This window comes from Dama dama, chromosome 16 (assembly GCF_033118175.1).
Source record: "Dama dama isolate Ldn47 chromosome 16, ASM3311817v1, whole genome shotgun sequence".
Classification (NCBI taxonomy): Eukaryota; Metazoa; Chordata; class Mammalia; order Artiodactyla; family Cervidae; genus Dama; species Dama dama.
Window position 1 is genome coordinate 6,375,263 of NC_083696.1, and position 24,560 is coordinate 6,399,822.

Genomic DNA, 24,560 nt, shown 5'->3' on the forward strand with positions numbered 1-24,560 from the left:
TCATTTATTCTTTTTTAATTTAATTTTTATTGAAGTCTCGTTAATTTGCAATGTTGTGTTAATTCAAGTGTATGGCAAACTGAACAGTTAGTATTATTTTTCAGATTCTTTTCTGTTATAGGTTATTACAAGATATTAGGGCTTCCCAGGTGGTACTGTGCAGTATTGTACTTAGTCACTGAGTCGTGTCTGACTCTTTGCGACCCCATGGACTGTAGCCCACCAGGCTCCTCTGTCCATGGAAATTCTCCAGGTAAGAATACTGGACTGGGTTACCATGCCCTCCTCCAGGGAATCTTCCCAACGCAGGGATTGAACCTAGGTCTCCTGCATTGCAGGCAGATTCTTTACTGTCTGAGCCACCGGGGAAGCCATCCCAGGTGGTGCTAGTGGTAAAGAACCTGCCTGCCAATGCAGGAGACATAAGAGATCCCTGGACCAGGAAGATCCCCTACAGGAGGGCATGACAACCCACTCCAGTATTCTTACCTGGAGAATCCCATGAACACAGGAGCCTGGAGGGCTATAGTCCATAGGGTCACAAAGAGTCAGACACAGCGGAAGCAACTTAGCATGCACACATGCAAAAGATATTGAGTATAGTTCCCTGCTATATCAGTTCAGTTCAGTTGCTCAGTTGTGTCTGATTCTTTGTGACCCCATGAACTGCAGCACGCCAGGCCTCCCTGTCCATCGCCAACTCCTGGAGTCCATCCAAACCCATGTCCATCGAGTCGGTGATGCCATCCAACCATCTCATCCTCTGCCGGCCCCTTCTCCTCCTGCCCTCAATCTTTCCCAGCATCAGGGTCTTTTCAAATGGGTCAGCTCTTCACATCAGGTGGCCAAAGTATTGGAGTTTCAGCTTCAACATCAGTCCTTCCAATGAACACTCAAGACTGATCTCCTTTAGGATGGACTGGTTGGATCTCCTTGCAGTCCAAGGGACTCTCAAGAGTCTTCTCCAACACCACAGTTCAAAAGCACCAATTATTCAGTGCTCAGCTTTCTTTATAGTCCAACTCTCACATCCATACGTGACCACTGGAAAAACCATAGCCTTGACTAGATGGATCTTTGTTGGCAAAGTAATGTCTCTGCTTTTTAATATGCTGTTTAGGTTGGTCATAACTTTTGTTCCAAGGAGTAAGCGTCTTTTAATTTCATGGCTGCAGTCACCATCTGCAGTGATTTTGGAGCCCAAAAAAATGAAATCTGACACTGTTTGCACTGTTTCCCCATCTATTTGCCATGAAGTGATGGGACCAGATGCCATGATCTTAGTTTTCTGAATGTTGAGCTTTAAGCCAACCTTTTCACTCTCCTCTTTCACTTTCATCAAGAGGCTTTTTAGTTCCTCTTCACTTGCTGCCATAAGGGTGGTGTCATCTGCATATCTGAGGTTATTGATATTTCTCCCGGCAATCTTGATTCCAGCTTGTGCTTCTTCCAGCCCAACGTTTGTCATGATGTACTCTGCATATAAGTTAAATAAGCAGGGTGACAATATACAGCCTTAACGTATTCCTTTTCCTATTTGCAACCAGTCTGTTGTTCCATGTCCAGTTCTAACTGTTGCTTCCTGACCTGCATACAGGTTTCTCAAGAGGCAGGTCAGGTGGTCTGGTATTCCCATCTCTTGAAGAATTTTCCACAGTTTATTGTGATCCACATAGCCAAAGGCTTTGGCATAGTCAATAAAGCAGAAATAGATGTTTTTCTGGAACTCTCTTGCTTTTTTGATGATCCAGTGGATGTTGGCAATTTGATCTCTGGTTCCTCTGCCTTTTCTAAATCCAGCTTGAACATCTGGAAGTTCACGGTTCACGTATTGCTGAAGCCTGGCTTGGAGAATTTTGAGCATTACTTTACTAGCTTGTGAGATGAATGCAATTGTGTGGTAGCTTGAGCATTCTTTGGCATTGCCTTTCTTTGAGATTGGTCACTATTGTTTACCGACTTTACATATAGTGGGCTTCCCTTGTGGCTCAGCTGGTAAAGAATCCACTGCAATGCAGGAAACATGGGTTCGATCCCTGGGTTGGGAAGATCCCCTGGAGAAGGGAAAGGCTACCCACTCCAGTATTCTGGCCTGAAGAATTCTATATGTGGACTGTATAGTCCATGGGGTCGCAAAGGGTCGGATATGACTGAGTGACTTTCACTTTCACTTTTCACTTTCACAACCAAGCTGCTCTTCCCTCTCCCATCCAGTGATGTTGGGAGTGCCAGGAACCAGGTCAGGCCGTGGACTGGGCACCTGTGGAATGAATGAAAACAGCTTCGCTCAAATGAGGGTTTGTATCCTGGACTCCAGGAACCCCTACGGGGTCCACAGGTAGAGCTGTGTTTCAGTTATCGATTTCCTGTGTAATACTGTGCATTATGTTTTGTACATTTGAAAATTTCATTCTGAGAAATGATCCATAGGGACCCATGACACAAAATAAAAAGTTAATAAATCGAGCAAATGCCAGGCTTAAGAGATAAGTCGCTGTCAAAAAGGAGGCAATGCATCAGTTTGCTCAGGCTGACATGAGAGAGTTCCACAGGTGATGTGGCTGAAACAACAGACATTTATTTCCTCACGGTTCTGGAGGCCGAACATCCGAGATGCAGGTGTTATCAGGGTCAGTTTCTTTTGAGGCCCTCTCTCCTGGGCCTGGCGCTGGCTGTCTGATGGCTGTCCTCTCCCTGGTCTTCGCATGGTCTGCCTTCTGTGGGTGTCTGTACCCTAATCGCTTTTTCTTGGAAGGACGTCTGCAGTATTAATAGAATGTGGGCTCACCCTCATGACTTCGTTTAACCATAATTACCTCTTTAAAGACCCTGTCGTTACAATAGACATGAGGTACAGACAAATCCTATTTGATTCCACCTACATGAGGCACCTTGACTTCCCTGGTGGATGGGTGGTAAAGAATGTGCCTGCCAATGCCGGAGACTCGGGGTTGACCCCTGGGTCAGGAAGATCCCCTGGAGAAGGAAATGGCAACTCACTCCAGTCTTCTTGCCTGGGAAACCCCATGGCCAGAGGAGCCTGGTGGGCTATAGTCCATGGGGTTGCGAAAGAGTCGGACATGACTTACCAACCAAACTACAACAATATGAGGTACCTAGAATAGTCAGATTCATAGTCTGAAAGTACATGGGTAGATGTTAGGGACAGGGGTGGGGTGGGGAGGGGAGATGTGGAATTAGTGTTTAACGTGGACACTAGCTAAACTGGGGAGTTTTGGAAGGTGAAAAATTCGGGAGATGGATGATGATGAGAGATGCATGATACTGTGAATATAGTTAGTGCCCCTGAACTGATCAGTTAACTATGGTTAAAATAGTATGTTTTGTATTATGTGACTTTTTCCACAATAATAATAATAATAAACTTAAAAAAAAAAAAAGGTCGGGTCATCAAGTACAGTCACATTCTGAGGCACTAGGCATTAGAACTTCAACTAAGGAATTTCAGGGTGGACTCAAGTCAGCCCGTGACAGGGAGAGACAGTCCAAAGGAAAAGAGCTGCCAGGAGAAGTTCAGCTTAGGTATTGGGGTCTATGGCAGATTCCCTTTTCAGAGATGATTATACGAGAACCACCCCCCCGGCCCCCACCCTCCTACCCCACGACCCTAGTGGAGCTGTTGCTGTCTCCCCAAGGCTGAGTACCCCCAGCTACACGCTGTCTCTGCTCACTCTCACAAACCCTCAAGCTGTTATTTTTAACCTCGCGTTTACAGAGTTTGATCATCCCTTAAGTAGTGTTCAATCCAAGGCCGGTGGTAGAATGCATTCAGGCCTTGCTTGGGGCTCTGTGGATTGGGGGGGGGGGGGGGGTCAGGGGTGAGGTAGGACTGAGTGCATTTTTCAGGGATCTTGTGGGGTTGAAGGTGAGATGGGCTGCTCATTTCTGCTCGCTCATAGTTTGTCTTCTCTCCTGTGCCTGGAAAGACAGTCCACCCAGGTCCAAGTCAGATGGGGTCATCATGGAGTTACATGATGTAACAGAGAGAAGGGGACCTGTGATTGTATGGAACCCAAAGAAAGAAGGGACAGAAGGGAGAGCTGAATCCTTTGGGCTAAAATGGCTCCCTGAGCTTCGTTCGTGAAGACCATCTTTCAGACCATCTTTCAACCATGAACTGAAGACTATCTTTCAGTTCCCTCTCTGGCTTCCCATTCTCCACCATGACCAGAGCCTTCTTTTCAAATCTTCTCTCCATGGTTTTCAGAGGTCTGTGTCATGATGGGAGGTGTAATGAAAGGGATTTGCACTGCTGTCTGAGCACTGAAGAATTGTTGCTTTTGAATGGTGGTGTTCGAGAAGGCTCTTGAGAGTCCCTTGGACTGCAAGGAGATCCAACCAGTCCATCCTAAAGATCAGGCCTGGGTGTTCATTGGAAGGACTGATGTTGAAGCTGAAACTCCAATACTTTGGCCACCTGATGCGAAGAGCTGACTCATTGGAAAAGACCCTGATGCTGGGGAATATCGAGGGCAGGAGGAGAAGGGGACGACAGAGGATGAGATAGTTGGATGGCATCACTGACCCAATGGGCATGGGTATGGGTGGACTCTGGGAGTTGGTGATGGACAGGGAGGCCTGGCATGATGTGGTTCATGGGGTCGCAAAGAGTCGGACATGACTGAGCAACTGAACTGAATTGGCTCCCCAGGCAGTGCTGTCTGGTGACACCTCCTTCCGGGGTATTTTTAGTTCTCATCTGTAGCTTTCTATATCTTTGGGGGCTGATGTGCCTCTGTCTTTCCCAATTCTATCACGAAGTGTCCCATGCTCCCGGGCTCACCCCTGATCTATGCTGCGCAATTACGGAGCAGGCTTATAATCAATGTAATTGAAGATCAGAGTTAATGAGGACCTCCGTGCCCGTGCGGTCCCCTGAGCAATGCTGAGCTTCAGATGCGAGATAAGGAAACGATTGGGCTGAACTGAAAATCCATTTGGCTAATTAGATGATGTATATTCCTACAGCCAGGGGGAGAAAAATATGTATATATTTAAAAATAAGGAAACATGACATTTTGAAGTTGAGATTTTGGAAGAGATTCATTTCAGAGTCATTGCTCTCTGAGGAAATTGATGTGAGCACGAAGAAGAATCTCAGAGCATCCAAATGGATATTTTTGATGCTAAGTCAAGAAAATAAAGTAGGGGTCCATTGGAAAGCTAAAGGTGTATGAAACACCTGGAGAAGGTGTTTTTATTCCTTTCCTATGGATTTATTCTCAAAGTACTGTTAGAATTTACCCAGGGAGAATTGCTTGCTACTCTCTGACTTACAACTCTTTCTCTCTCTCCCTTCCCCCACCCTCATTCTACACATACACACCCCAACACCAACACACACACACACAGCTTCAGAACTTCCACTACCCTGTAAGCACTCTGGTGAATATAGTTATATAAGGCGTGGTCTTCAAGAAATTCACACTCTAGATGGGAAGATAAGAAAAGGAGAATTGAAAAACATAGTTTGTCGTAAGATTTGCCACCTTGAACTTCCTCCCTTCCTTCCTGGATGATAAGTTGTCATGGGTGGACACCATATTTTGCTCATCCAGAGCATAAGGATAGGAAATAACACATAGTAGGTGCTTTATTTGTTAAGTGGACAAATGTATGAGTGAGTGAATCTTTGACAGGGCATATACAGCTGTTAGTTGAGTCAGCTACTTTGTAATTATTAAAGAGATTAAGAGGCATCGAGCCAGGTCTGAACACAAGGCTTCAGAAGCAAATTCCACCTCAACTTTTGTCTAGTTTTGATCTTTATTGCATTCTTCAAAGTGTAGCTTAAAGTCTGACTCTTTAATGATTCCCCTCCAATTCCCCTTTTACCTTTCCCTTATATGTACTTAATGCTCATCACTTTCAGGCAGTTCTTACAGCACTCTTTTGGTGGTTAGTCACTAAATCATGCCCGATTCTTTGCAACCCCATGGACTACAGCATGCCAGGCTTTCCTGTCCTTCACTATCTTCCAGAGTTTGCTTCAAATCATGTCCATTAAGTCAGTGATGCCATCCAACCATCTTGTCCTCTGTTGCCCCCTTCTCCTCTTACCCTCAATCTGTCCCAGCATCAGGGTCTTTTCCAATGGATCAGCTCTTTGCATCAGGTGGCCAAAGTATTAGAGATTCAGCTTCAGCACCAGTCCTTCCAATGAATATTCAGGGTTGGTTTCCTTTAGAGTTGACTGGTTAGATCTCCTTGCAGTCCAAGGGACTCTCAAGAGTCTTATCCAGCACCACAGTTCAAAAGCATCAATTCTTCATCACTCAGCCTTCTTTATGTTCCAATTCTCACATCTATACACGACTACTGAAAAAAACATAGTTTTGACTAGATGGAACTTTGTCAGCAAAGTGATGTCTCTGCTTTTTAATACGCTGTCTAGGTTTGTCACAGCTTTGCTTCCAAGGAGTAGGCGTATTTTAATTTCAGTCACCATCCGTGGTGATTTTGGAGCCCGAGAAAATAAAATCTACCTCTGTTTCCATTGTTTCCCCATCTACTTGCCATGAAGTGATAGGACCAGATCCTATGATGTTACTTTTTTGAATGCTGAATTTTAAGCCAACTTTTTCACTCTCCTGTTTCACCTTCATCAACAGGCTCTTTAGTTCCTCTTCACTTTCTGCCATAAGGCTGGTATCGTCTGCATATCTGAAGTTGTTGATATTTCTCTTGGCAACCTTGATTCTAGTTTATGATTCATCCAGCCTGACATTTCTCATGATGTACTCTGCATATAAGTTAAATAAGCAGGGTGACAATATACAGCCTTGATGTACTCCTTTTCCAACTGTGAACCAGACCATTGTTCCATGTCCAGTTCTAACCGTTGCTTCTTGACCTGCATAGAGATTTTTCAGGAGGCAGGTCAGGTGGTCTGTTATTCTCATCTCTTAAAGAATTTTCCAGTTTGTTGTGATTCACACAGTCAAAGGCTTTAGTATAGTAGATGAAACAGATATAGATGTTTTTGTGGAAAATGAAAGTAAAAGTCACTCAGTCATGTCCGACTCTTTGCAACCCCATGGACTATACAGTCCTTGGAATTATCCAGGCCAGAAAACTGGAGTGGATAGCCTATCCCTTCTCCAACGGGCCTTTCTGACCCAGCAATCAAACCGGAGTCTCCTTGTGGAGGATGTATTATATCTACCTGTGCATACGTTGGGCTTCCCTGGTGGCTCAGATGGTAAACAATCCACCTGCAATGAAGGAGACCCGGATTTAACCCCTGGTTTGGGAAGATCCCCTGGAGAAAGGAATGGCTACCCACTCCAGTATTCTTGCTTGGAGAATCCCATGGATAGCAGAGCCTGGAGGGCTACAGTCCATGGGGTCACAAAGAGTCAGACACGGCTGAGCCACTGAGCCCCCACTGCATACATTTGACCTCCCTTGTTATTCCACAGTTTTCTTGCTGGAGTCAGCCTGTCTTTGAATCCTTATTTCTGTTTCTTACGCGGAGCAGTTTAATGAATGTTGGGTGAATGAACATGGTTTAAGCCTTGACTAGACTTTTCCATCACTTTCTTTCACTCTCTGTTGTGGCAGCTCTCTGGTGCATATCCTTGCCCCTTCGTACTGAGTCCCTCTAGACTCTCTACTTTCATATCCACATCGCAAGTTTAGTTCTCTGGGTGAACAAGAGCCCAGAAGCCACGATGGCAGATTTCAAGTTTTCGTTTGGAATGAGGGAGACTCTGAAGGGCTAGTCTTGTATTCTGACCCCTGTGTGTGTGTGTGTGTACACATGCATGCTGATTCGCTTCATTCGAGTCCAACTCTGTATGACCCCATGGTCTGTAGCCTACCAGACTCCTCTGTCCATGGGATTCTCCAGGCAAGAATACTGGGTGGGTTGCTATATCCTCCTCCAGGGGATCTTCCCAACTCGGGGATCGAACCTGAGTCTCTTATGTCTCCTGCATCAGAAGGTGGGTTCTTTACCACTAGGGCCACCTGAGAAGTCCCACAGGATGAAAAAAAAAAAAAGTTAAGTTTTGGGATCAAGGTAGAAGCATATCTGCTTCCTAATTCCATCATAAAGTGAGTTACACTTTCCTCTAGTCAAGGATGGGACTTTAATTTCATTATTTCATTCAACAGATACTCATCAAACTTCTAGTATGTGCCATATCTTTTACTGAGGGCTGGATTGATAAGAACTAATGAATGAATCATGATTTCTTTCCTGCAGGAAATTACAGTGTATCAGAGAAAGCAGAAGCCCTTCAACACTATAGGGACACATTGAAGGGGGATGCCCAGACTACCCAAAGAGGAGTAGAAGGACCAAGGAAGGCAACTCTGCCTGATACCCACCACAGCCTCGATTCTCAAGATAATCTGGAGTAATGGGCATGTCCTAGCTTTGGATCCTGAAAAGCTTGGGTTAAGTTCCTACTTTGACCACTTACTAGTTGTGCAAATTTGACTGAATCAATCTCTCTCTGAACCTGATGTTGTCTGTCTGTAAAAGGGGGCCATACCCATCCTCCCAGGCTCTGGTAAGGATTAAGTGAATGCTCATCCCAGGATCTGGACCCAATAGTATGTTCAAAGGAGAGTAACCCCCTTCTATCATTAAAACCAACATATTATCTTTTTTAAAGACATTGAGGGCAACTTGCTTTTGGGTGAGTCACTTCCGAAGAGAATCATCTTTCTCATATTTGAAAAGATCTGTTAATCAGTATTGCCTTCAGAGCTTCCAAGATCAGAAGAAATTTAAATAGTAGTCAAAATAGCTCCGGCAAGTTGAGATTTCACCATGTGCCAGGGGCTTCACATACTGTAGTGGATGTTGTGACACTGCTTCCAAATCTCTTATTAGAACACGGGCACTCATTCCTCCAGCTGCCTGGAATGTTGACGGTTGAACACTCTTGAGTCTTTCTTGGAGAAATGCCCTCCATTGAAAAGGACTATTTCACCAGAACTTTGATCCCTTCCCCAGAGGTGTCTCTCCCCCTCTGATGGTTAGTGTTGGAGATCCAAAGACCGAACACCTTTGTCTTGATTTGGATTACAAGTCTAAAGGACCATCTCAGCTCCAGTGCTCCCCATGGGATCAGCTGTAACTGCATGCAGTCCACCTTCTCCCTCTGCCCTATCCCACTTCGCTCGTGTCCCTACAAGAGATCATCCCCCAAAACCTCCTGCATCGCAGTGTCTCACTTTGAGTCTGATTGCTGGTGAACCTGACCCAAGACAAATGCATTGTCTCGTTTAATCTTTATGGGGTTTTTTTTGTAACCCTGTGAAAGGGAAATCAGTATCTACATCTTTCTTAGGCTTTGACTGAGAACATGTCTTCTTGTCCAGGCTTACAGAACCAGTAGGTAGCAGACTGGAGATCTCAATACCTGTCTTGCCCGCTCTTTTCTCCTCATCTTTGTGCTGTGTTACTTTCCTAAAGTAGTGGGATTAGCCAAACTCAGCCCTGGGACATAATTCAATATCCATCCCTCAGTCTTTAGTGAGAATAAATACAAGAATTATCCATTTAAACAGCATGACTGTGCTTTTCAAAAGAAAAATCTGTAGTTGATACTGACGTTCGGTGCCTTGCACATGGACCCATGTGACATGTTTCTGCTCGGGCTTAGTTCCAGAGGGGAAAATATGGCTTTGTAGATAGATTTGCATATCATCCCTTGCCAGAAAATTTGAAATATGGAATCCAACAGACTACTTCTTCTTGTTCTTCTTCTTTTTTTTTTTCTTTAGCTGCCAAGGATTTGAAGGCTAACTTCAAATGTGGTCATTCCCTTATCTCTGGGCCTGATGCTATCTAATCCTTATGCTTTTCACAGAGAGTCCTCTTTCATCCTCACCAAAACCATATTGTCCACTGTGCTTTTATTTAGAAACTCATTCTATATGATGATATAAATCATACTGTGTGTGTGAATTAGAGAACATAACATTGCCTGCCATGCTTATATCCTTTCCAGAGAATCTTAGCTCCTCAGGGCAGCCAGGTAGTATCTGAAGTGGTCCTTCCTCTCTGCTCACTTCCCATTGGCCCCCAGCTGGGTACCAGCGTCAAAATGAACCTGACCATTGGTTAGCTGGCAGGGTCTGATGTGACCTGACAGGTTGCTGCCAAACCTGCAGGATGTCTATTAACTGAGTCCTTCTTTGGAAAATTTAAATTGCCTTCATGAAAGATTTTTTTTTCCCCCACTTGATAGTGATGTAGAGGGAAGGCAATGCAGGGAGAGAAGCTGAGTCATGCTAATTTTGAAACAATTTAAAATCTCCTCCTGCTGAGGTCTCTAGATCTGCCATAAATCTAGAACCACTCTCCAAGTCCAGCTTGGTAAAGCCTGGTCCTATTTGAACTATTTTTATTCCTCTTTCCCCCTGTGAAATTCCACTTTCACTGTATCGCTGCATATATACTCTCACTATTTATGACTAATGTGCCATCACCTTCAATGGGCTTCTGTTACATGACCCCAGAGAAAATATGTTTGTCGTTCATGTGTGTGGGGGGCTTCCCAGGAAGTGCTCGTGATGAGGAGCCTTCCTGCCAGTGCAGATGGAAGAGACTTGCCTTCAGTCCCCGGGTTGGGAAGATCCCCTGGAGAAGGAAACGGCAACCCACTCCAGTGTTCTTGTCTGGAGACTCCCACGGACAGAGAAGCCTGGAGGGCTACAGTCCATAGGGTTCCAAAGAGTGTAACACGACTGAGTGACTTAGCATGCACACATCCATATGCGTGTGTATATATGTGTGCTAATCCACATATGGCTGTATGTATATATGTGTCTGCATGTTGAAAAGGAGCAATTTTGGGGCCTAGATTGCCAAGTTAGAGTCTTTTGTTTGGCCTGCATAAGCTTTAAAGAACAAATTTCAGCCATCATTTTCAAACTGGGTGATCACAGCAAAAGTCTACATTTCCTGCCTCTTCTGATGAAAACCTCCACCACTTACCTTTAGATCCGTCTGACCCGAGCTGGCTGGTCCATCTGACCCGAGCTGGCGGGAGCTGAGTTGCAGCTGCTCCATGTGAATAGAGAGAGCCCCCAGCACCCAGCTTACCCCAAGCTCCACCTTTCCTTATTGTTTCCCAACATTGAGGCATTTTCCATTGCATGGGTGCTGATTTTTGTTTTGGAGGTGCTACAGATCTTTTGAATCCATCCCTCTCTCTCTCACCTTCTTTCTCTATCCCTCATACAATAAAATAAAACAACCTAAGCCATGGGGCCATCATGCCATTTCCCTAACACTCAGCCAGTATTTCCCATGGATGTCATCTGCCTCCCACCTGTGGGCTGTTAGTGACCCCTGTTTCAAGGGGGACGCATGGGTGACAGAAACAAAAACTTCTTGCATTTTAAATTTTAGTACAGTGAGTCCTCTATATACAAATCTTCAAGTTGCGAACTTTAAAAGATGTGAACGTGTGTTCACATGTCCAGTCATATGAGTTGGTTCATGTGAGTGTCATCATCTGTTGAAGTTGGGTACCTAGGCTACTTCTGTTGGACTTATGAACAAACTGGACTTACAAACGTGCTTTGGGAACAGAACTTGTTTGTATGCAGGGAACTTAATGCCCTTAATCCTTCTTTCCTATGACAAATCAGGCACTGGCTAAGCACTTTATCCACATTAATTTATTTCATTTTCACAACACCAGGGTGAGTTCTGTTAGTATTCCCATTTACAGACGATGTGGCCAAGACCCAGAGGGACTTCCCCAAAGTCCAGGGCTGGTAACGGTGGATCTGGAATTTGAACTCAGGTCTCTCTCAGCCTTGAGGGCCTGACCCTCAAGCACTCGGCAGAACTTTCTCTCATGTCTGACTTGTCTGTCTCCATCGGTTGCTCACACCATAACCTGCACAGTGTACATGCTCTGTGAGGGTGTGTAGATAAGTGACAACAGAGGACCTGTCGTGAGGGGAGTGGCCTGTATGCACCTGTCTCCATTCCTGCCCTGCACATCAGCAGCAAGACACCTGTGTCCGAAAATCACACAGAAAGTAGCTGTTTTTCTCTGTCCCCCCACAGGGAGCAGCTTTGTGGTGAGTGAAGGGAGCTACCTGGACATCTCCGACTGGTTAAACCCGGCCAAGCTGTCCCTGTATTACCAGATCAACGCCACCTCCCCATGGGTGAGGGACCTCTGCGGACAGAGGACCACAGATGCCTGTGAGCAGCTCTGCGACCCAGAAACTGGTGAGCCATGGGCAGGGCTGGGGAGAGGAGACGGCACGGGCTGCAGAGGGTCTGCACTCCTTCTGTCCGAAGAATTGTGGCTTCTGAGTGATTGACCAGGGGCTTTATGTAAAGTGTCCATCAGTCCCTTTGGTGGTTAAACTGCTTGCCATCATTGGCTGGTGGGGAAGCAGATTCTTGTAAAACCACAGCATCTCAGAAAGGACCACAGAAAATGTCTAATCCAATTTCAGCAAAGCAAAGAGTCTGAATGTCACCAGACAGCCCTGAGCTCAGATCCTATCTTCCTCTTCCTTGCTGGGTGTTCTTTATCATTTTTTCATCTTTATTGAAATATAATTGGCACATAAAGTTGTATAAATTTTAGGTGTAAAATGTGATGATTTAATCCATATATATAGGGCAAAATGATTACCATAATAAGGTTCCTTAATACCTCTATCACCTCACATTCTTACCGTCTTTGTGTGTATATGGTGATAACATTTAAGGTCTACTCACTTAGGAGTTTTCAAAATACAACAGTATTGTTCACTATTCTGTATACTAGATCCCCAGAACTTTTATTTTCTTACCTTAAAAGGGGAAATGTTGGCTATCGGGTCCAAGCTAACTGGGCATTCTTTAGCAAGACACTTCCTCTCTCTGACTACTAGAGCATGAAAATAGTATCTAACCCACAAGTCTGTTGTTGGGATTAAATGAGATAATGTATGGAGAGCCTCTAGTAGATTCCTTTATTCATTCTTTTGACTGACACATATCGAGTAGTTGGACAGTTTTCTAGGCACTGGGGACATAGCAGTGAACAAAATAGGCAAAATCTCTGTCCTAATTACACTTATATTCTGCAGATTAAATCTGCATTGCCTGTGAAGGTAGCCACTAGCCACGTGTGGCTATTTACATTTAAGTTCACTAAAATTAAACGTCTCCTCCATCGTATTAGCTGTGTTTCGTGTGCTCCGTTGCTAATGTGATGGGTGGCCACCCTTGGAGAACGCAGAACAGTGGCATCATTGCAGAACGTTCTGTTGGACTGGGCTGCAGTAGACAAACGGGGAAATGTGGATGCTGTCCGAGGATGAGAAATACTGGGGGAGAGCACAAAGCCTGGGGGTGCTCACCTGGGAGTAGGTGTGGAGCTGTTACGACAGACACGGTGGCCAGGGAAGGCTTCTCCAAGGCGGTAACCTTTGCCTGAAGAACAGGCACTTTAAGACACCTTAAGATGGTGATGAGAAAAGCCATTGCTTCCATCTGGGGAAAGCATTCTAGGCTGAGGGGATAGCATGGGCAGCCCCTCTGCAGCAGCAGCTCAGGAACATGCCCTGGGTTCAGCACTCACAGAAGGACCAGTAGGGGCTGGAGGGCAGAGGGGAGAGGAGTTAGGAGGCAAACCCAAAAAGCAGAAGGCTGATGGCGGGGAGAGGGGGGGATGATGAGAGGAGGTTGCAGGGCCTTATGTAGGAGGATAAGGACTTCGGATGTTACTCTGAGTGAGATGAAATCCATTGGAGGATTCTGAGCAAAGAAGCAGCTTGATCTAAACTGTAACAGGACCACTCTGGCTGCTGTGTGGCAAATCAGCTTAGAGGGTATTCAAGGGTGCTGTTATTCTTTATTTTTTTTAATTGTACTTAAAAAAAATTATTTGTTTATTTGTCTGCACTGGATCTTAGTTGCAGCACTTGGGATATCCAGTCTTCTCTCATCCCCATCTGTCAGGTGGTACCATATCTCTGTAGTATAGATAGATTTTGTGGTCACAGTCTACGTTCTTTCCTTGGACTTCCTACACTTCTAAACTGTATATAACACATATATGTGTATTATGTATATATATATACACATATATAATGTTTTATTTGGGGACATTAATGTTCAGTTTTTGTGTTGTAAGGTTTTATGAGTTTTGACAAACCCTCCTTTTATAGCTATTTGCCATTTATTTATTTGGCCACATCAGATCTTAGTTGCAGCATGTGAGATCTAGTTCTCTGACCAGGAATCAAACCTGGGCTCCCTGAGTTGGGAGTGCGGAGTCTTAGCCACTGGACCACCAGGAAATTCCCAAGGTTACAGGTTATTGATGTCAGAAAAACAGAACACCTGTATTCAAACCCTGTTTCTATCACTTACCACATATCTTGGCAAATCATTTCAACCTCTATAAATTTAGTGTCCTCATCTGTAATATGGGGGTGATGATGCCGTCCCTGCCTTGTGGGGCTGTGATTGAGCTAATTTGTATGAAACAGCGTCTCAAGTCAACTTTCACTCCTCCTCCCACCTTCCAAATGCAGATGCTGTAAAGTGATGTGCAAAGAGTTTCACCAGCACTTTTCACTGAGGGTGGACCATTAATAGTGGAGGGAGGCAGCAGTGTAAAACCCCAACATGTAGAAATAAGGTGACCCTCTGAAGAGTATGGTAAAAAATCCATGTCTAAACCTCATGTTGGCATGTTGTACTAGTCAGAAGCTTTTTCCCCAAGGAGAAGGCTGGTCATAACCACAGGTACTCCTTGGCCTTCTAGCATATCTAAGGCTCCTGCAGACATGTGAAGATATTAGCCCAGATATTCCTCTTGTGACAATGGCCTTGATGTGTCTGCAGGGAGGATGCTTCCCAGGTAAAACATGAAAAATAAGCATTGGGATCCAAAAGTCTTATTCAAAGAAAAGGTTTCTAGCTGAAGGTAGAAATTTGTGAGTCAACAGCATACAGGTAGTATTAACTTGGAATACACTGCATTATTTACAGTCAGTGCTTAGTAAGTGGACATCTTAGTCATAATTTCTGCCCAATAATAGTAATTAATGTCCACGAACAGGGAATAGGAGTTAGAGAGGAGATTTGCCAAGATCACAGAGCAAGTTAGCAATGAAGCTCCCAGACCTGTGTCTCTTCCCTACAACTCACACTGGCATTTTTCTCTGCAGTTTCACTCCTCTCTCCCTTAACAAGATGCTGACCATCTTGCCTGGAAATCTCACTGCACTGATGCTGTAGAGTGAGGGGTCTCAGTGGGCCAGGTCACAAGTGCGCTTTCTCAACCCAAATTCTCAAGCACTTCTCCATGGGGCAGCAGTTTGGGAGTAAGGAAACGGATTCTCCAGGCTAGCCCCTTCATCTCTGCAGAGTAAGGCAAGGATTTGGCCATCTAGCTGTCATTCCATCCTTATCTTTTAGTTGGGAGCCTGTTCAGATGTATTTTTGCAGCCTTTACATAGACCTACTGGGGAAGCTATTTAGAAAATGAAATGTAGCTCTAGTGTACCATTGGATCAGACAGCTAGATCTTCTTTCTTTTAATTAAAACATTTATAACTTTAAGGCATTGTCACCCTAAGCAGTCTCCCTGTACCCACAGCACACACGCATACACACACACACGTGTACACACACACACACACACCCATACACACACTTGATTATCCTCATGCAACAATGAGGAAAACCCTATGGAATTATGTGCTTCTGGAGCTGGTCATGTAGATTCTGCCTCTTTCTTTTCTCTTTCCTTAAAAAGTAGACAAGATAGGACGTAGGAGGGAACAGAAAGGACCCACTTCTTTTCTTCTTCTCTGAAGTCTCAGCTAGACAGCGTGGTGAGTGCCTGACGGTCTGACCTTCTGATTTTCTAGTTGATCTGCCTTCAGGTGCAAGCCCATGATTTCTGAGGATCTTTTTCACTAGCTACAGGCTTAAAGACGTAATTCCAAAGAGTGGATCATCCAGGGAGCAAGTGTGTGTTAGTTTGAAAACAATCAGCTTTCCCACCAGTATTCCCAAGAATAACACCTCCACACACACTTTCACCCCTTAGAGCTGAGACTGTCACAGGAATCCCCTGGGTTGACCTTAACTTTATCACTGATGATACTGATGCCCAGAGAGGAAAGGCAGGAAAGGACCAAAGTCACGCAGCCAGAGGAGGCAGAGCCAGGGTTCAAGCTCAGGACACTGCGTTCCTACCCAATGCTGCTCCAGCCCGCAGCAGGTCTAGAGGAAATCTTACATTCTACATCTCTCAAAGGCTGCCAGCTCCTGCTCATGCTTCTGATCCAAGGACTACCCTAGCTGCAGCAAAGCTCTAAACACTCTTCCTCCCAAATGGTCCTCTTGGGTTCTAGACAAACACTGCAAGGCCAGGGCAGACATATTTGTTAATTCATTATTCTTGCCCAAACCACCCTCACATTTCTTTCTTTCTTTATTTCATTAGACTGGAAGTTGGAAACAAGAAGAGAAGATATGCCCAGGATAATAACTAGTGTACAGAAAGATAGCCACAGCTCTAGAAAGAATTAGCTTCAACTCCGATGTCTCTGTTCTGGCCTGTAGTGACATTCACAGGCTCACTGTTATCACTTCATCTCTGCTACTATTTGTCACCTAGCACAGGCTCTAGGTACATTGATACCCATAGTTCCTCAAAGGCATCATGCCTTCTCATGCCTGCATCCCCTTCAAAGGCTGTTTCCTCCCCCTTTAAATGCATTTCTCCTCCTTTTACTGGAGACCAGGGACACTTTTCATTTCCATTTCATGCAGCCCAAACAGCCTTCCTCCCAGAGGCATTCATGAGTCACTGCCCCTTGCAGTGACCACACCGAGGGTCCTCTTCTCTGCTCTCCTAGCCTCCATAGTCCCTGTCATAGTCCTTGTCCCTGGGCAGAATCATTGTTCTTTCCTTATCTGATCTGTCACCAGACTGTAAGCTTTTTTAGGGGCTGGGTACGGGGATTCAAGCTACCAACTGGTAGCTCAGCTGGTAAAGAATCTGCCTGCAATGCTGGAGACCCCAGTTCGATTCCTGGGTCAGGCAGGTCCCCTGGAGAAGGGGTAGGCTACCCACTCCAGTATTCTTGGGCTTCCCTAGTGGCTCAGACAGTAAAGAATCTGCCTACAATGCAGGAGACCTGGGTTCGATCCCTGGGTTGGGAAGATCCCCTGGAGGAGGGCATGGCAACCCACTCCAGTATTATTGCCTGGCGAATCCCCATGGACAGAGGAGCCTGGTGGGCTACAGTCCATGGGATTGTAAAGTGACTAAGCATAGCACAATACAGGTGAATTCAAAGCATGAGTCTTGTTCTTCTGTGTATCTTTAAAACTCAGCATTATGCTGACAGATAATTTGTTCACAAAAAATAAAGAAAGGGGGAAGCAGGGGAGGAAGAGAGGGAGGAAGAAAATTTCTGACCCCATGCTCTTTCAAAAATTTTTATTCACCAATTTCCAACTTCTTCCTCCATATCCACTTACATATAAACTCAAATTAAATATTTTACAGCACTAGAGAAACTGGATCTCCAGGAACTGTCCAATAGCCAGACCAGCTGCAGCAGTCCCCAACCTTTTTGGCACCAGGAACTGATTTCCTGGAAGACAATTTTCCATGGACTAGGAGAGGAATGATTTGGGGATGACTCAAGCACATTACATTTATTGTGTGCCTTATTTCAATTATTATTAAATCAGCTCCATCTGAGATCATCAGGTGTTAGATCTGCAGGTTGGAGACGCCTGAAGAGAATCTTACCCTCCCATTCAGCCACAGGCATCCCCAAGAACATTGCCTCTTTGCATTGTCCTCTATGCTCATACTCATAATAGCCCCACCCCAATACCCCATGCAAAGTTTTACCTTCGAACTGAAGTTCCGAAGATTCCTTTCTCTACCTGAAAATTTCTTTTTGTCCTTTAATTACTTACTTTTCAAAATTCTATTTACTTAATTACCTCTGATTTCCTTTCAATAGAATGGATGACTTCTGCAGTATCACTGAAGTTCTCTTTTGGCCATTGAAAAAGGAAACCTTGTCCTGTACCTAAAATCTTGATTAAAACATGAGTTATTATTTGGACATTTCTCTGGGATGTTAAAACCTAAACTTCTTAAAGCTTATTACTGTATCATTTATGCCCGAATTCTTCCCAGCTCACTGTCCAGCAGAGCACCTTGCTCTCACAAATCACTCCAGACCTAAACGGATGGGACTATCTACAGGTAAGGAGTGGAAATAGGAGTGTAAGTCCCCTGAATATATTTTCATGGGGCTTGACTCAAACCCACTATGTAAAATTTATTTCAATTTTTTAAATTCATTCAAGCAAGATTTTCTTAATTCCACAACTCATAAGTCTTGCGTGTTAAGTGCCATGGGAAATCATGGACAAATTGGACAATGTTCCTACCTTCATGGATTTCACATTTTCACAGGGATAAAAATAATAGGCTCCTCTACAGCTATTATAATAGACACAATGTGGAATAAATCAAGAACAACCATTTATAGAGTATCTCATGCCTGGAATAACTGGAGAAATGTATTCTAGATAGGGATTTCAGGATCCATCATGGAGAAGATGACCTTTTAGCTGAGCCTTGTAGAGTCAGTAGGAAGTACGAGTAAAAGGTGCTTTAGCAGAGGAATCTTGATGATGGAGAGAAAGGGGAAGTGAGTCTAGAATAATTCCCTAAAGCAGAGAGCAGCATAGCTACTGGCCTCTGTAGAATGTGCTGTACGTGACGTGGAAGAAGAGAACTAGGGAGGTGGAGGAGATGAGGCCCAGAAGACGGGGTGGAGAGAACTCATGGAAGGTGGAGGATCTGAAGCTTGTGAGAGCCACCGGGAAGTTTAGGAAGACTACATTGGCCACTGAAAAAATGAACCTTGCCCTCGACCTATCCAGTTGTTTCGTGGAACATCTAATTATTCAAGGGAACAGCTGGGTGCTCTCTTCTTTGGCTTCCACCAAGAACGAGAATGTGGGAGAAGTCATGGAAAAACAAAACCCCCAAGCGCTTTGCCCATTCAGAGCTCAGATCTGTCAAAAGTGGCTTAGCTTCCCTTTAGTGAACTCCTCCTTCTGTGTGTGGGTCCTATAGGGCTGAACCAAGTCATGGAATCCAAGTACTGATCATCATGCATTAGTGCTTTAATGAATGTGTCAGTAAGAAGAATTCTTCCTCCCAAATGACCAGGAAGGAGGAGGGAAGCGGGGAGACAGCGCTGGTGAAGAGCGTGTACCGGCCGTGAGACTTGGATGAGCCTGGTCATTTTCCTGGCCCTGTGCCAGAGCCCAGCTCACCAATGCTTTGTTTTTTTAACTTTTTTCCAGAAATTTCAACAATTTAATACAGCCTGCAGGGCTGATTCTGGAGCTAGATCTAACGTGTGCTGGAGCTGGCTTGTATGGAGTTAATCTGAGTTTATATGTGATTGGATATGGAGGAAGAAACTGAAAATTGGTGAATACAATTTTTTTAAAGGCATACAGGGAGATAAATCCCCTCCCTTTCTGTCTCCCTACTGCCCTCCCTTTCTTCCTTTCATTATTTTCTATGAACTCATGAGAATTGAACGTTGGCATCTCACCCTCACTCTTTGTCCAATTCTGTCAGGCAAGTCGCTTGGAAATTGGCTATGATAAGGGTATTTATACCAACAAAATTGGTAAATGTTAACAAATCATGGCTTATTTTCTTTGGAAAACCAATCATTAAACATTGACCATCCTAAGAGTGGATGGGATGAGAATAAAACGATCATGGACGAGGGCAAAGAGGGGGTCTCAGGGATGGCTCAGGGAAGGCTTGAGAATGTTTCCAGAGGGTGGCAGGAGTCTCCCTTCCAGAATAATCTACCAATACTGTTCAGTCTGAAGACAGAAAATTAATATTCAAGGACTGTGTGCTATAGTCATATCAAATGTGGCACCGTACAGTTCAAACGATCAGGCTTTGACCTTAAGAATGGGGAGGGTGACATGGGCGAGGGGATCAACTGTACAGGGACAGATAGAAACAGAACTTTGGTGGTGAGCACGCCGCAGTGTGTATAGGAGCAGACATACCGTAATGTCCACATGAAAAAACGTGACCTTACAAACCAGTGCGGTGGCGGTGGCTGTCGCTCAGCCGTGTCCGGCTCTCTGTGGCCCCACGGACTGCAGCAAGCAGGCTTCCCTGTCCTCTGCTATCTCCCAGGGTTTGCTCACGCTCATGTCCATTGGGTCGATGATGCCATCAAACCATCTCATCCACTGTCGTCCCCTTCTCCTTTTGCCCTCAGTCTTTCCCAGCCTCAGGGTCTTGTCCAATGAGCTGGCTCCTCTTATCAGGTGGCCAAACTAGTGAAGCTGCAGCGTCAGTGCTTACAATGAGTATGGATAGCGCCAAGTTGTGTCCGACTCTTGCGATCCCATGAACTGTACCCTGCCAGGCTCCTCTATCCATGGGATTCTCCAGGCAAGAATACTGGAGTGGGTTGCCATTTCCTTCTCCAGTGGAACTTCCTGACCCAGAAATTGAACCCAGGTCTCCTGCATTGCAGGCAGATGCTTTACCGACTGAGCTACACTGGAAGCCCTTACAATGAATAGTTAGGGTTGATTTCCTTTAGAATTGACTGATATGGTCTCCTTGCTGTCCAAGGGATTTTCAATCCAATGTTGAGTTCAGTTCAGTTCAGTCGCTCAGTTGTGTCCGACTCTTTGCGACCCCATGAATCGCAGCACGCCAGGCCTCTCTGTCCATCACCAACTCCCGGAGTTTACTCAAACTCATGCCCATCGAGTCCATGATGCCATATAACCATCTTATCCTCTGTCATCCCCTTCTCCTTCTGCCCTCAGTCTTTCCCAGCATCAGGGTCTTTTCCAGTGAGTCAGCTCTTCACATCAGGTGGCCAAAGTATTGGAGCTTCAGCTTCAACATCAGTCCTTCCAATGAACACCCAGGACTGATCTCCTTTAGGATGGACTGGTTGGATCTCCTTGTGGTCCAAGGGACTCTCAAGAGTCTTGTCCAACACCATAGTTCAAAAGCATCAATTTTTCGGCACTCAGCTTTCTTCACAGTCCAACTCTCACATCCATACATGACCAATGGAAAAACCATAGCCTTGACCAGATGAACCTTTGTTGGCAAAGTAATGTCTCTGCTTTTTAATATGCTATCTAGGTTGTTCATAACTTTCGTTCCAAGGAGTAAGCGTCTTTTAATTTCATGGCTGCAGTCACCATCTGCAGTGATTTTGGAGCCCCAAAAAAAAATCCAATGTTACCCCAATAAAAATAATTTAAGAAAAAGAATCTGCATCTGATGTCCTATGCATACACGAACAAAGCTAGTGGAGGTGATGGAATTCCAGTTGAGCTGTTTCAAATCCTGAAAGATGATGCTGTGAAAGTGCTGCACTCAATATGCCAGCACATTTGGAAAACTCAGCAGTGGCCACAGGACTAGAAAAGGTCAGTTTTCATTCCAGTCCCAAAGAAAGGCAATGCCGAAAAATGTTCAAACTACTGTATAATTGCACTCATCTCACACCCTAGTAAAGTAATGCTCAAAATTCTCCAAGCCAGGCTTCAACAGTACGTGAACTGTGAACTTCCAGATGTTCAAGTTGGTTTTAGAAAAGGCAGAGGAACCGGAGATCAAATTGCCAACATCTGCTGGATCATTGAAAAAGCAAGAGAGTTCCAGAAAAACATCTGCTTTATTGACTATGCCAAAGCTTTTGACTGTGTGGACCACAGCAAACTCTGGAAAATTCCTCAAGAGATGGGAACAGCAGACCACCTGACCTGCATCTTGAGAAACCTGTATGCAGGTCAGGAAGCAACAATTAGAATTGGACATGGAACAACAGACAGTTTCCAAATAGGGAGAGGAGTACATCAAGGCTATATATTGTCACCCTGCTTATTTAACTTATATGCAGAGTACATCATGAGAAACACTGGGCTGGATGAAGCACAAGCTGGAATGAAGATTGCCTGGAGAAATATCAGTAACCTCAGATATGCAGATGACACCACCCTTATGGCAGAAAGTGAAGAAGAACTAAAGAGCCTCTTGATGAAAGTGAAAGAGGAGAGTGAAAAAGTTGGCTTAAAACTAAACATTCAGAAAACTAAGGTCATGGCATCTGATCCCATCACTTTATGGCAAATAGGTGGGGAAACAGTGGCTGACTTTATTTTTCTGGGCTCCAAAATCACTGCAGATGGTGACTGCAGCCATGAAATTAAAAGACGCTTACTTCTTGGAAGAAAAGTTATGACCAACCTAGATAGCATATTAAAAAGCAGAGACATTACTTTGTCAACAAAAGTCTGTCTATTCAAAGCTATGGTTTTTCCAGTGGTCATGTATGGATGTGAGAGTTGGACTGTGAAGAAAGCTGAGCGTCGAAGATTTGATGCTTTTGAACTGTGGTGTTGGAGAAGACTCTTGAGAGTCCCTTGGACTGCAAGGAGATCCAACCAGTCCATCCTAAAGGAAATCAGTCCTGAATATTCATTGGAAGGACTGATGCTGAAGCTGAAATTCCAATATTTTGGCCATCTGATAGAAAGAACTAACTCATTTGAAAAGACCCTGATGCTGGAAAAGATTGAGGGCAGGAGGAGAAGGGGACGACATAGGATGAGATGGTTGGATGGTATCACTGACTCAATGGACATGAGTTTCAGTAAACTATGGGAGTTGGTGATGGACAGGATGGCCTGGCGTGCTGCGGTTCATGTGGTTGCGGAGAGTCGGACAGGACTGAGCAACTGAACTGAACTGAACTGATGTTATATGCAGTTTATTCACCTGGGGGCTTACTAGGTGGCGCTAGTGGTAAAGAATCTGCCTGCCAATGCAGGAGACACAAGAGATGGGAGCTTCCAATCCCTGGATTGGAAAAAATCCCCTCAAGTAGGAAGTGGCAACCCATTCCAGTATTCTTGCCTGGAAAATTCTATGGACAGAGGAGCCCGGCAGGCTCCAGTTGCAAGGAGTCAGACAGGACTGAAGACCGAGCACAAGAAAAAGAATATCATCATGGGTGAATCGTACTATGAAACAGTTTTATTAAATTTTTGCCCATGGGTGTGTGTGTGTGTGTGAGAGAGTCACTCAGTCGTGTCCAACTCTTTGCGATCCCATGGTCTCTAGCCTGCCAGGGTTGTCCATCCATGGGATTTTCCAGGCAAGAATACTGGAGTAGATTGCCATTTCCTTCCCCAGGGGATCTTCCCGACCCAGGGATTGAACCCAGCTCTCCCGCATTACAGGCAGACTCTTTACTGTCTGAGCCACCAGGGAAACACATGGGTGGTATCATGCTGAATTCTGTATACAGAATCTTCAACACTATGGCCCCAAACCACATGAGGCAGGCAACTACAAAACCCTAACTCATTTAGTCACTAATTCATTCATCTATTCATTTATTCATGCAAGCATTTACTGGACCAAAGTAGAACTGGAATATCCTTTGGGGTCTGACTGAACTAGGTTCAAAGCCTTGCTTCTCCATTTACTGACTTTGGCAGGTCATTTAACATCTCTGAACCTCATTTTTACATATATAAAAAGTGAGGCAAATAATTCCTACTTTGCATAGCTGTTGTGAGAATAAGATGAAAAATCACGTTTAAAATGCATTTGGCATGGTACCTAATTTATGGCAGACAAAACACAGTGTCTGCTGCTTTTTTATAATCAGTTTTTCAGCCTATAGTGTCTTCATTTCATTAACTTAATATTTCAGTTAATTTAATAACTGTTTTCTAAAACGTCTTTTGTTCAGCAATGTACAATTGTGCTAGATTATGTGAAAAGAAAATAAGATATAGTCCCTGGCCTCTGGGATCTGACCACCTAATAGAGAAACTTAAAAAATCTCAACATTCCATCTACTGGCTTTTCATTTAGTCCTTGTGTGACTTTTAAATGTATGCAATGAAAAAATCATAGATTCTCAATTCTAGTGGCAGCTTTGCCACAGATTTGTCATTTAACCTTGGGTATGTCACATACTGTGAATTTCATTTTCTTTCTTTTCAAAAAAAGAGATTAGTGGAAACATAATCTGAATGCAGGAAAGGTCCCTAGCGATCATCTAGTCTGATCTATAGAGGGTCATGAAGGCTAAGCAAGTTGCCTGGTGTCACTGAGTAAATTAGTGGCAAGATATGAATTATAGCCCTGAACGATTCCTAAGATACTTTCCAACTCAAAATTCATGTTTCTATGACCTTTCAAGTACTAATAACTTGGAACATAAGTATGATTGAAACAATTTGTAAATGGCATTTAAAGCAGATTGAATTTTCTTTTCAAATTGATGCAGATGTCAGTCATGTTCGCTGTCATATACCATTTATTTTCATGCCTTCAGCATCCACTTTTCACTTGCAATTGGATTTGAAATGAAAATGTATGTACTTATGTCCTATGCATGTCTTACAGTGTACTAAATGTTTACAGTGTTTATAGATTGTTTCCGTTATTTGCTGGTCCCTGTATTATTAATGT

The 24,560-nt window shown here is 44.3% G+C and overlaps 1 protein-coding gene across 3 annotated transcripts in view; it reads left to right on the forward strand.

Annotated features, from left to right (window-relative positions):
- ASTN2 (astrotactin 2) overlaps window positions 1-24,560 on the forward strand; it is a 988,998-nt gene that overhangs the window by 419,958 nt on the left and 544,480 nt on the right. For all 3 annotated transcript variants that reach the window (XM_061163301.1, XM_061163302.1, XM_061163303.1), the window contains one exon: window positions 12,065-12,232. In XM_061163301.1, coding sequence (XP_061019284.1) covers window positions 12,065-12,232 — 168 coding nt within the window. The remainder of the gene's footprint in view (window positions 1-12,064; window positions 12,233-24,560) is intronic.